Here is a 13,673-nt window from a genome sequence, read left to right as displayed (position 1 = left end):
CTGATGCAAAGACAGAAATTGCTGGAAAATTAACAGGTCTGGTGGCATAGTTGGAGTGAAAAACAGTTAACTTTTTGGGTCCAGTTGTCCTTCTCGAGAAAGGTTCTGAAGCAGGGTCACTGAACCTGAAACATTAACTCTGCTTTCTGTCCACAGATGCTGCCAGACCTGCTAACTTTCTGCAGCATTTCTGTTTTTATTGCAAGCATCTTCTTGCAACTTTGGAGACTAACCATTTATCTACCATCAACACGTATGTTATGGTCATTGTTCACGGGAATGAGTGCCTGAGGCACCTTCCAGTAAAAAGCCCTGACCCCCACTTTAATCTTTAAAACTCAAACATTCCAGGGTTGCTGTCAGCAGGATTCAGTACAGGTCACATGACTTCATTCATTACTCTTTAAATCCTAAGTTAAAAAGATGCAGTCCTATAGCACACCAATATTGTAAAAGAAATTACGTGTAACAGATTGGGAACAAAATGACAATGAAAAAAATGGGTATAAATCCTTATTCTGCAGTAACTCAGCAATGAGTCCCAGGCTAATGCTGGGTATATGGATTCAAACCCCTCAGTGGCAGCTGGTGGCATATAAATTAAAGTAATAAAAGTTTTGGATTGAGGGCTCATGCCAGTGATAGTGTCTCGAAACTAGCATGAATAAGCCCATCTGGTTTCCCATTGTCCTTCAGGGAAGGAAGTCTGCCATTATCTGGCCTGACCTACACGTGACTCCAGATCCACGATAATGTGGTTGGCTCTTAACTACCTCTAAAATGGCTGAGCAAGCCAATCAGTTCAAGAACAGTTAGGGATAGGGAACAAATGCTAGGCTTGCCAGTAACACCCACATCCCGTTAAAGGAAAAAGGCTGCTCATGCTGCTTCATCAGCTTCTGGATGAATGTAGCAATAGAAATTTGATACCACCATGAGTTTCTATCATTGATGCAGTGTTTGGATTTCCTTTCAGCTGCTTTACATAAAGATTGCAGGAGCTCTGTTCCCCACCTCTGATTTCCGACACGTAGTGGTGACCCCTGCGCTGGTGTACATGAGTCAGATAGTCACCAAGGTAGGTACAAGGATTTGCACTTACTCTATTCATAAACTTTACCACATAAAAATAGGCTGTTGGCTTCATTATGCCAGTATCTATTTTGCATCAAAGCTTGTTGACCACTTTCTTCACCTAAATCTGTCAACATATTCTTCTAATTTCTCCCCAGTATTGGTCCAGCTTCCACTTAAAAACATTCTGGCTGTTCACCTTAACTAATTCTTCTGTCTGGGTAGAAAAGCCTTTCTTAAATTTCTTATTGGATTTATTCTTGACTACCTCATATTTATAGCCCCTAATTTAGACTGCACAGCTTAGATCTGGTCTGTTGTTTTTGGGATTATCTAGCCTTGTCTATCATTTGCACTGAATGCTGTTTGCATGCAAGTAATCCTGTGTTACCTCATTTTTTTATCTGCCTGGAGCTGCTCCTGGCGTGCCTTCCTGAGCTCTTCTCAGAACCCCATGGGTTTAATGGTAATGATGAGGGTGGGCATATACCATGCTGTGAGGTTGTAGATTGTCTTGGAATACAGTGCTGCTGTTGCTGATAGTCAACAGTGTGTCATGGCTGCCCATTCCTGAATGCTAGATCTGTTCAAAATCTATTCCATTAAGCACGGGATAATGCCACACAACACAACATTAGATTGTGAGAAACTAACAATCACACCTTGACATTTGTTGGCATTTCCATCCCTGAATCCCACACTATCAATTTCCTGGGGGGGTTACATTGACCAGAAACTGAATTGGGCAAGTCATATAAATACCATGGCTACAAGAACAGATCAGAGACTAGGAATCCTGCAGCGAGTAACTCAGCTGATTCACTATAGCTTGTCTACCATCTACAAGGCACAAGTCAGGAGTGTGATGAAATACTCTCCATTTGCCTGCATGAGTGCAATTCCAACAACACTGATCGATAGCCATGTAGGTTACAGCACTTCCAGGGTCTTACCAAATGCTTTTCCCTAAATGTAATAGTGATTTCTACCTCTACCACCCTCGCAGGCAGTGACTGCCTGACCTCCACTGTCTGGCTGAGAACTAGCTCTCTTTTGTCCTTTCACCAATTAACCTATGGCCTCTGGTTTTGCTGTCTCTGTTTATGAAAGTAGCTAGTTTTGCTTCTTTTGGATTCTAGTACAATTGACTTTCAATGCCTTGTTTGCACCATATAAAGTTTTGTTAGCCTGTTGTGTTTTTTTTTAATCTGCCACTGGTCTTGCATGTTTCAGTTCAGTCCCCCTAATGATTAGCTGACTGTGGGGGAGAAATATTCCTTGTGTTTGCTCCGTATTAAAGGAAATCTTAAACTGATAAGAATATATTGGTTACGGATAAAGAAAGTTAACTTAGCCTAGCAAAGGCCACAGATTTAAGCTCCTTGGTTGAAGAACCAGAGAATAGCTCAGCACAGTTGTTTAGTACACAGCCAGCTGTGATGAGCTGGAATCTGCTGTCTGAAAGGGTGGTGAAAGCAGATTCAATTGTGACGTTCAGAAGGAAACAGGATACATATTTGAAGGATAAAAACAGGGAAATAGGACTGATTTAATTACTCTCTGAAAATATGCTTATTGTTTCTCAAGAATGAGAGCAGACACCTCCTGTCTTTCTTTACCTTTTCTCTGTCTACTTTTCTCTCCTCGCTGAAACTTCTATTGCCCTGGCAATATTATGCAAATAGTGTTGCCTTCATATAATTTTAAACTTACCATCTTGTATTTGTTGATATTTTATGTAAACAGTGCTCTGTCGCCTTACTGCGAGATGTTGCTGCTGGACTGTTTGTGTGCTGCCTCTTCCTGGATTATGTTTCACTCTCAAAGAGGCTGATTCCTGAGGTTATCAACTTCCTTGTGGGAATTCTTCACATGGCAGTACCTAACAAAAGCACCTTGGGTATGTTTGTCTGTGTAAGAGTCATTGACTTGGAGTTTTGCTAGCTTCATTTAAAATCAGCTAAAACAGTACAAAAGACAAAGTGTGAATTACATCCAGTACAGGTTATGCAACCTCAACCTTTTGTGCTAGTTGAAAAAAAAATGTAGGCTTGCTCTAACTGGTCATGCCAAGAAATCAATTAAAAACCATTATGACCTTTTGCTAATTGCATCCATTTACAGACCTATCAGTTGAACAATATATAAATATCATAAAGCCCCTCAATCTTTCACATTTCTTAAAATATATTAAAGAACTGAGCGTATGGTACATCAACATAGCTAGAATAATAAAACAAAACGGATGCTGGAAATCTGAAACAAAATTGCTGGTGAAACTCAGCAGGTTTGACAGCATCTGTAGAGAGAAAACAGCATGTTGGGTCAGATGATTTCCTCAGAACAGGCTTCAGATATAGCTAATAAGTGGTCTGCCAAGTTATTTTGTGACTCGTAAGTTATTTTAGTCACTTCCAAACTAGACTGAATTAAGCTGATTATATTTTTTAAAAAAAACAGAATTGCTGGAAAAACACAGCAGGTCTGACAGCATCTGTGGGGACAAAGCAGAGTTAACATTTTCTTCAGAACTTTGTAGTTAAGTTTGATCAATTGAACCAAACTAGGTTTTCAGAAATATATTTATTGCAATTATTTTTTCTAAATTATGTTCGAAAATGCTGCTGATTTGCACTGGTTCATGAAAGATTTTGCAATGAGCAATATATTAATCATTTTGACCAGAAATGAGCAAACATTCTCTTTGCAGGACAAATGCAGTTTGCCTCTTGATGATTCATTACACTTCAAGCAGAAATCTTTTTACCCTTATTCGTGTGTGTGTGTGTACACATATAAATAACATTTGCTTTAATCTTCTAATATAAAGATTTTGCTTTCTTTGAATGTATAAATACCTTGTAGACTTATGCCATAACCAATAAAATGGTCGATTTGCTCACTCCCAAAAAAGTTAGATTGTGGATGATTTTTATGTAAAAATGTAGCTTTTGTTAGCAAATAGAAATCTTTTGTTAACAGGAAATGGTGAAGAAGTGATGTCTCAGATAAAAGGGTAAAATAACGAACTATAGATCTCTTGGGAGACAGAGAAATAACATTTCACCCTAACAGGGATGAATATACTTTATTAGTGCCTTACAATTACCATTCAGCATTAATTCACAATTCATAGAGATGAGGGGAAAAAAATCAGTTAATTTCTCTGTAAGACATTGAGTGTGTCAAGACTCAGTCAACCTCTACTTTTTTCTTTGGAAACAAGGCAGTGTCAAATCCAAGAAATGTACATATGTTGCACAGTCTTCCTTTTCACATTTGTGCCTGTTTCGAAGAAGGTCCAAACATTAGCCACTGTCTGCAGGTGGGGACAGAAAGACAGTTCGCCACAAATGCTGCATTCTCTTGATTCCGTGTGTCTTAATTGCTCACTACAGGGTACACTCTGGTGCCACCTTTTAAACCATCTGCAAAATCCTCTGACCTGATGGTGGTGAAAGATAAAATGGCTGCCAAATCATGGGAAATGAAGCCTTTGCCAATTACCCAGATACAGAGGGTGGAACAGCAGGATGAATCACAAACAGTGAACTTCAAGTGAGTAGTAACCTGCACTTCATTGCTCAGGCAATTACTTTATGACGAACTGATGGTGGGGAGGTGGTAGGAATTGGTAACCAGCGAACACAGATTTAAAATAATTGACACAAGAATGAGAGTTTCTTTTAACCAATTATTACGATTTGAAATGTGCTGCACTAAAGAGTGATGGAAGTAAATTCAATAATAATTTTGAAAATCAAATTAAATGAACACTGGGAAGGGAAAAAAAAATTGAAGCTATGGAGGAAGTCTCATTCATCTGCCCAAATGGACGAGCTGACTCAAATGGCTCAGGAATGATGGTCTGAGTCGCCAACTCATGTTCTGTAAATTTCAATGATTGACTGTCTTCTCATCCCTTTCATGTTTTTATACCTGCCATGAAGGTGCGGAGATTCTGTTTCACAAAAAATAGTCACTCAAAGGTTCCCCTCCCAAATGACCATTGTTCATGTGCGAACTTTGACGGTGTACAGACGAGCAATCTGGACAGTACAATAAATCCTCTGTACCTCCTGATCCTTTTAGAACCAACTAATTGTTTATCTCCTGGGAAAGATGAGGGAAAATATCAGTGAGAAATTGAACGATAAGTGTATTTCAGTGCTGGAAAGCTGCTGTAATCCACTAAGGAGTAAAGAGACTTGTCACTTGAATAATGTGAACGATTTATTGGATTTTCTTTAACTTCTGCTTTAGGTTCTCCTGCATAGCCTTGTGTCTTAACCTGTGCAAGCGATGTGCCTCCTTGTATAGGTCATTACCTTCATTTCGGGAAATAATTAATCCACTGGAAATGCTTCTTACCTCACATCTACCTGTGAGTGATTACCCAGCTCAGCTCCAGGTAGGAACTTGGTTCTTGGTCCAGGTATTTTTTGTGTTGTCACCTGTTAGACAGCATTTCGTGATATAGAATTTACATACTGAAACAGACCATTTGGCGTAATTCTATTTCTTGTGTTAACTGGCCTATGTCAGTGTTAATGACTCACGCCAAACTCGCTAATCCCACCTACCCACTTCATCCGACTTTATCAATAATCCTACTATTTATTTCTCCCTCATGCTTATCCACCTTCTTCTTGAGTAAAGTATCTGTGCTACCTGTCTCAACCATTGTTACTGAATTCTGCATTCTCATCACACTCTGGTTAAAGAGGCTCCACCTGAAGTACCTGAATTAGATTCATTAGTGACCATTTTATATTTATGAACCATAATATTGACCCCCCACACGAGGCAATTTCTATGTCTACCCTAGTAATGACCATGTACGATAAGAGAGAGTCAAACCACTTCCCTCTGAAACTGTTACTGAATCCCCACTATCAACATCCTCGGAGTTACCCAGCCAAGTGAAAACCGTACCTTTCAAGAGCAGGTGAGGTGGTGAGAATTCTGAAGCATGTAACTCATCTCCCACAGTCCATCCACCATCCTCAAGTTACAAGTCAGGAGTATAATGGAGTACCCTCCATTTGCCTGGATGAGTGCAGTTCCAGCAATACTCAAGAAACCTGACACCAACTACCCTTTTGATGGCACTACATCCACTCCCTTCAGCAATCACTGCCTCCACCGCCAACAATAATGGAACCAGTACATACCATCTGCAAGGTACACTGCTCAAATGAACCAAGCTCCCTTTAAACCCATCACCTCGAAAACCCGGAAGGACAAGGGCAGCAGGTGCATAGGAATACCACCTCTGCACGTTCCCCTCAAAGAAATGAAGGTTGACGTCATTGAAACTTACTGAAATCTTATAGGGTGATATGTATTGAGTGTTTTCTGCGGCTGGTGAGTGTAGCACAGAGGAATGTAGTCCAAGATTAAGAGCCAGACTGTTTAAGATTGAGGTGAACTGCTTTCAGAGGGTATTAAATCTTTGAAATTCTCTACAGGGGGCTGTAGCGGCTCAACAGATTGTGTTCAAGACCATCATCAATAGATTTCTGGATACTAATAATATCAAGAGGTGTTTGGCTGGTAGGGAAACAGGGTGGATTATTAACCATAACTTGTTTGAATGTCAGGACAGACTTGATGGGCTGAATGGTCTACTCCTCCTATCTCCTCTGTTTCTAAGCAACATCTATGTTGAAAATTGGATCTGTTTCTCTGTTCTCTTGACCTTTGTTGCTGAATCCAAAAGCCTGGAAATGCCTCCCTAACAGCCACTATGGTTGTACTTTCCCTGCATCAATCACTTGGACTGCAGCAGTAAAAGTGGCTGTTCTTCACCACTTTCTCAAGGACAGTGGGCAATGAATGCTTGTCTAGCCAGCAGCATCAACATTTCACAAGTGATTAAACATTTTTAAAAACCCTGTTGTAATCCTAGAAGACCATTATTAGGTCACTCTCAGCCTCCTCTTTCCTTGCATGAAGAGCCCTAACATAGTCTCAACATCAGAAAATAATTCTGACACAACTGTTTAGAAATATGGAAGTGGGAATTCCCACTGTGACAAATAACTGAGAAATTCTGACTGAAAGCTCTTACCTCCTTTCATCTGCTGGTGTAAGGTAATTTGGTTAGTGACAAAAGAACTGCAGATGCTGGAATCCCAAATACACAGGCAGGTGGCTGTAAGAACACAGCAAGCCAGGCAGCATCAGGAGGCTGGGGGAACACAGCAAGCCAGGCAGCATCAGGAGGTGGAGAAGTGGACATTTCGGGTGTAACCCTTCTCCATCTCCTGATGCTGCCTGGCTTGCTGTGTTCCCCCAGCCTCCTGATGCTGCCTGCCTTGCTGTGTTCCCCCAGCCTCCTGATGCTGCCTGCCTTGCTGTGTTCCCCCAGCCTCCTGATGCTGCCTGCCTTGCTGTGTTCCCCCAGCCTCCTGATGCTGCCTGCCTTGCTGTGTTCCCCCAGCCTCCTGATGCTGCCTGCCTTGCTGTGTTCCCCCAGCCTCCTGATGCTGCCTGCCTTGCTGTGTTCCCCCAGCCTCCTGATGCTGCCTTCCTTGCTGTGTTCCCCCAGCCTCCTGATGCTGCCTGCCTTGCTGTGTTCCCCCAGTCTCTTGATGCTGCCTGGCTTGCTGTGTTCGAGGGCCGAAGGGCCTGTACTGCACTGTAATGTTCCATAAGTTCTATGTTCCTCCAGCCTCCTGCTGTGTAAAGTAATTTGGCTGATCTGTTTGAAATGGAAGGGTGAGGCAACCAAGATGGTATTTCATGTCTTAAGCGAGAGATAGAATAAAACATAGCTTCAACTGCCAGCTTCTATGATCGCCTTCAGTCCCACAAACCTTAGATCTCTGTGCTTCTGTAATTTTGGCTGCTTGCAGCTTGCCAGTACCAGTCAGTCTGCCGATGGTGGTAAGGCCGTAAGCTCTGCAATTTTCTTCCTCAACTCCTCTGCTTCTCTATCCCTCTCTCATTTCCTTAAAGATTAAGCTTTTTAATTATACGTTCTAAACATTTTCAGTTATAATTTCCCCTAGCACACGCTTCCTGAGCCTCAGAGTCATCAACAACTTTCCAAGTGAAATACTAGGTTAAAAAGCTACTACAATATAGCTGCTAAGTAGGAAGGTCGTTCGGTGTCTGATAGTGATCCTGTGAAGTGCCTTGGGAAGTTATACTAATTTAAGGATGCCATGTCAATGCAGGTATTAATTTTTAATATGGTCTTACCCTTAACGTATAGGAGTTATATCACAAGGTCCTAACGGAAGTGCAAGAGAGGCCAGCATCCTATACGCCACTTGAGTTTGAAAAGAAGAAACCAGTCCCTTTAAAGCTGTTCACACCCAAAATAGTGGAAGTGTAAGTTTATTTAATTGCATATCATGTTGAGTGTTGTACAGAAACCCATGAAAAAATTATAAATTAGATCATGCCTTGCTGAAAATTGAACAGCTTAATAACATTTTCAAAATTGTGTGAAGTCTGTATAAGTGAGTGAATGGCCAGTCTCTACAGAAGAACTCCTGGGGTTGTACTGATCGTAGTTAAGTGAGTATCTCAAAGGAAGGTGAGGGAAATTCTTCCAGAAAATTACATTTTGGGATACAGTCGATGAGTGAATAATTTGAAATATGACTTGTTGAGTATAGCAGTCTTTGAAGGAATTGAGTGCCTTTGATTCCCAAAGCTCTCATGCTGAGGGCTTTTTCTCATGTCATTTCCAAGTCTACTGTAGACCAGCTAACAGAAGTTAATTGATTGCTAGAATTAATCAACAACTCCATGGTAGTTGTGTTAGGCAACTAACAGATGAATTAGATGGATTTCTGGGTCCTTCAAAAGTCTTTTGTCTGCCAATTTTTAAATGAAGGTAGGGGAACAGTTACAAACTGAAGCTGGTGATTTCCGTTGAGGATATGTGTCACATAAAGGTTGGAGTGATTTGAATAATGTTTCAAGTGGAAACTATAAGCTGTTTGTCCGTTGACATTGCCTGGTTTAGATCCAGAGGGACAGGTCTCTATGAGCTGTCAATGTTAATGCTGATCAATTTACCTTTCCTGTCCTGGCAGTCAGGGAGCATGAGAATGGAGTCCAAGAAGTTGCTGCCTCGATCACAGAGCCAGAACTGTTTGTGTAAGCACAATGGCTCAATAGTAGAGCTAGGCCCTAGAGTCTGGACTGCACGAAAATCAGTTTTTAAAAACAAGAAGGGCTTTGAGTTCATTCAGGTTTAAATTCAGATCAGTGAAATAATGTGATGTGAACAGGAGTAGGCAGACTTCTATCTCAGATTGGAGAGTTCTTTCCCTCTGTTTTTATTCAAATGATCTCTTAAACAGTTAAACGGTGAAGAATTGTCTCGATGAGTCAACATTCCCCAGAGATGTCACAAATCTGTGTCAAGTTAAATTATTTCAACCACAGTGGCAAAAAAGATGCTAAAACTTACTATAGTAACTGGGGAGAAGAACACCAGGCAAGGTTCTATCGCTGAATACTAATGGGACCAGCATATTCTTCTGTGGGTGTCTGCTGAGATCCACTGGTTGAGGCTCATTGTCAAAGAAAAGTCACCAGGGCTGGCTCCCATGAGAGTGCACCTGGAGTCTCCCCCCTCCTCCTACACCCTCACAGGCCATGTGTGGGAGTGTGGGAATGGAAATTGGAACAGTGGGGACTTTTCAAAATAATAAGTCTGAAGCTTGTGCTTTCAGCTCAGATTACGGGCGAAAACGAGGTGGTACCCGGCAAGAGAAAGAGCGAATGAGGCTCATCCATAAGCACAAGCGGGAATTTAAAGGAGCTGTTCGAGAAATCCGCAAAGATGCACAGTTTCTGGCCCGACAGAAGTTATCAGATATTATGGAAAGGTAAGCAAGCACTGATAGGTTCTGCAATAAAACATTGCCCTTCACAAACACTGAACACCTAATCATTCTTTGGCTATGCTTCAAAGACAGCATAATTGGTTGCAGTTGCACTGTGGGAAATGTTGCCAGTTTGAACCTCGCAAATCCACAAACAGCAACATGAAAATCACCAGATCATCTAGTTTTGTGGAGACAGTGACATAGCAGTAATGTCGTAAGCACTAGTAAGGCAAAGGCCAGGGCTATAACTACAAATCCCATCACAGCAGCTGATTCCACTCAAATCTGGGAATGTTTATGACCATGACCGTTCTCATCAATTGTTCTAAAACAACTGGTTCACTAATGTCCTTCAAAGAAGGACATATTTTGTCCTTGCCCAATTTGGTTTATGTGTGACTCCAGACTCATATCATCAATGACCCTTAACTATCTGAAATAGTGTAGCAGGCCACTCTCTTTAAGTAGCAATTAGGGATGGGCAACAAATATTGGTTTTTGGGATGTGGCATCTGGGAGAACTTACTTGTTTCCCTTGAAATAATGCCAGGAGATCTTTTATATAATAGGAAGATAGAGGGAGCCTCAGTTTAAACTTAACAGAAAAGTGGCACCTCCAGTATTGAAGTAATCCTTCAGTACTGCATTAGAAGCCCAAGCTAGATTACATGCTTAAATCTGTGGAGTGTGGTTTCTCCATGCCCAGTGAGGTTTTGGATGAGAAGCCCAGTCCCTTTCAGAACTTTTTGTTCTTTCACAAAGTGATGGTGTCATTGTCTAGGCCAGCACTTATTGACCATCCCTAATTCTCCTCCTATCTTGAACCACTGTGGTCCATGTCACGTATGTTGCGATATGGAGGTGAATCCCTCTGTTACTTAAACCCAAACATCCAGAAAAGCCCACCTCACCTCGCCTCATAAGCTATTAAAATATGAGTGACAGAACTCCCAAATTCCACTATTTAAAGAAAATAACGTAAATTTATTTTTTTTAACTCTAAAAGTGAACATTAAACAACAACTATTCAAAACGCTAAGCCCCCCCCTTTCTGTTAACTGCGTATTACCTGCCTCCAACTTTATAATGATGTACTGTTCCAATAAGACACTTATTAAAATTGCATCAACTTAATTTCAAAACCACACAGCAATTGTCGTCTTCAGTGTCTGTCTGTCTTCCAGCTGAGGATCACCCTGGATCGTCATCTTTCTTTTCACTGCAAATATGTTTCATGTGAAAAGGTTCCTTTGACATAGAGTAGTTTCCTAATTTCCTGGGTCTCTCTTGGTGGCAATTGCTCTGTCTGCAATTTTCAAAATGCCGGCATTTTCATATTCCCAACATCAAATTGTCTCATTGGTTCGATGTTGGCAAAACAATAAATTCAAATTCAGTTGGGTTTTAGTATCCTAGGGCATAATTTAAACTGATTGGTTAAATTCAAATTGTTATTAAAACAGCAACCAAAACCTAGGTATCCATTTCACAGCCAAATCTTACATATTTTCAATATTCCAAGACACCCTGGGACTGCCATCTAGTCATTTATGCAGGTGCTTGTAAGCTCTCAGTTCAGAACAGCATTCACTCTCTTAAAGGTGCAGTACACGCCTTCGACTTCATAACATGTAGGTGCATCCATAACCCTGTCAGGGAGAGTGTTATGAACATAAGCAGCATAGATCATTCAGCTCATTGAGACTCCTCAGCCATTCAATGACATTAGGTGTTGGTGTTCCAAATTCCCATCTACCCCTGACAACCTTTAATTCCCTTGTTCGACAAGAATCTGTCTACCTCCACCTTAAAATAATTTAGTGAAGTATTCTCCACCCCTACTGAGGCAGGGAGTTCCAGAGTTTCTCACTACAAAATCTAATGTAACCTCCTCGCTAGTTGGTTCCAGAATGTGTTACTCTAAGAAACTATCTCAGTCATACATTGAGCTCCTCATCTGGCAATGACTGCCAATCTAATTTTTAAAATTTATATGTAGACTAAAATTGCTCATTATTATATTAGAATTCACCCTGAAATTTCAGTGGATGAAGGTTGAGTCCGATGTATTGATATTATAATCCAGTAAATATAACTACAACGACGTGAGGGAGGAGGGAGCCGGAGTTGATTGGAAGGGATGCCTAGCAGGGAAGACAGTGGAGCAGCAATGGCAGGAGTTTCTGGGGGTAATTCGAGATACGCGGCAGAAATTCATCCAAAGGAAGAAGAAACATGCTAAGGCAAGGGGAAAGCAACCAGGCTCACAAGGGAAGTCCAGGGACAACATAAAAGGAAATGAGAAAGCATACAATGTGATGAAGATCAGCGGGATGCTAGAGAATTAGGAAGCCTTTAAAAACCAACAACTACAAAAGCAGTAAGAGGGGAGAGGATGAAATTTGAGGGTAAGTTAGCTAGAATATGAAAGCATTTTATTTTCAGATATGTAAAAGGTGGATATTGGACCATTGGAATATGAGACTGGAGAAGTAGGAATTCTGTGACCATGACTCCTGGTTATGGACTCTGATCATTGGGAACATCCTTGCTGCACTTAACTTGACTGATCCTAATAGAATTTTATAGGTGTCTGTGAGATGCCCCCTCATTTATAATTATTCTGAATATAATCCTAGGCAGTCCAGTCTCCCTTCGTGTCAGTGCTGCCATCCCAGGAATCAGTGCGGTGAACATTTGTTGCACTCCTCCATATCCAGAGTGTCCTTCCTCTGTTAAGGAAATGCCAAAACTGTACATGATACACTTGCAGCAAGAAATCCCCTGCTCCTGTACTCAAATCCTCTTGCTATGAGAGTTATTTGCTACCCTCACCATCTGGAACAGCACGTGTACTTTTAGTGACTGTTGTACAAGGATACCCCAATCTCGTTACACCTTCCCCTTTCTCAATCAATCGCCACTCCGTTAATAACCTGCCTTCCTGTTTTTGCTACCAAAGTGGATAACCTCACATTTGTCTACATTATACCTCCTCTGCTATGTGTTTGCCCACTCACACAATTTGTCCAAATCATACTGAAGCCTCTCTGCATCCACACTCCCATCCAGTTTTATCACAGAATAGAATCCCTACAGTGTGGAAACTGGCCCTTTGGCCCAACAAGTCCACACTGACCCTCCAAAGAACAACCCACCCAGACTCATTCCCCTACATGTACCCTGACTAAAACGGGAGAAAGTGAGAACTGCAGATGCTGGAGATCAGAGCTTAAAAATGTGTTGCTGGAAAAGCGCAGCAGGTCAGGCAGCATCAAATGAGCAGGAGAATCGACGTTTCGGGCATAAGCCCTTCCTCTGGAATCCCTGACTAAAGCACCTAGCCTACACACCCTTGAACACTATGTGCAATTTAATATGGCCAGTTCATCTGACCTGCACATTTTTGTATCTGTGGGAGGAAACCGGAGCACCCGGAGGAAACCCACGTAGACACAGGGAGAGTGTGCGAACTCCACACAGACAGTCGCCCGAGAATGGAATTGAACGTGGGTCCCTGGTGCTGTGAGGCAGCAGTGCTAACCACTGAGCCACCGTGCCGTGCCCACGGTATTCTGTTTGGGCCAAGGCCACAATCCTGAGGAACACCTGCTGAGACGTCCTGAAGATGAGCTAATTGACTCTCAAAAAATATAACCATCTTAGTCATAGTCATGTAATGCAGAAGAGGTCCTTCTGCCCATTAAGTCTGTGTTGACCTAGTTGCACAAACCTCACTTTCTA

General features: G+C 41.6%; 1 protein-coding gene across 1 annotated transcript in view; it reads left to right on the top strand.

Annotated features, from left to right (window-relative positions):
- Nucleotides 1-13,673, top strand: part of nop14 (NOP14 nucleolar protein homolog (yeast)) — a 58,366-nt gene that overhangs the window by 40,801 nt on the left and 3,892 nt on the right. The window contains exons 13-18 of the mRNA XM_043703789.2: nt 977-1,078; nt 2,821-2,974; nt 4,473-4,632; nt 5,338-5,485; nt 8,297-8,415; nt 9,774-9,929. Of these exons, the coding sequence (XP_043559724.2) occupies nt 977-1,078; nt 2,821-2,974; nt 4,473-4,632; nt 5,338-5,485; nt 8,297-8,415; nt 9,774-9,929 (839 nt within the window). The remainder of the gene's footprint in view (nt 1-976; nt 1,079-2,820; nt 2,975-4,472; nt 4,633-5,337; nt 5,486-8,296; nt 8,416-9,773; nt 9,930-13,673) is intronic.

Source organism: Chiloscyllium plagiosum, unplaced genomic scaffold, assembly GCF_037043375.1.
Source record: "Chiloscyllium plagiosum isolate Xiang-an unplaced genomic scaffold, Cpla_swu_hap1 HiC_scaffold_2, whole genome shotgun sequence".
NCBI classification, from domain to species: Eukaryota; Metazoa; Chordata; class Chondrichthyes; order Orectolobiformes; family Hemiscylliidae; genus Chiloscyllium; species Chiloscyllium plagiosum.
The sequence above is the reverse complement of the archived record's forward strand: the minus strand, read 5'-3'. Positions and strand labels throughout refer to the sequence as shown.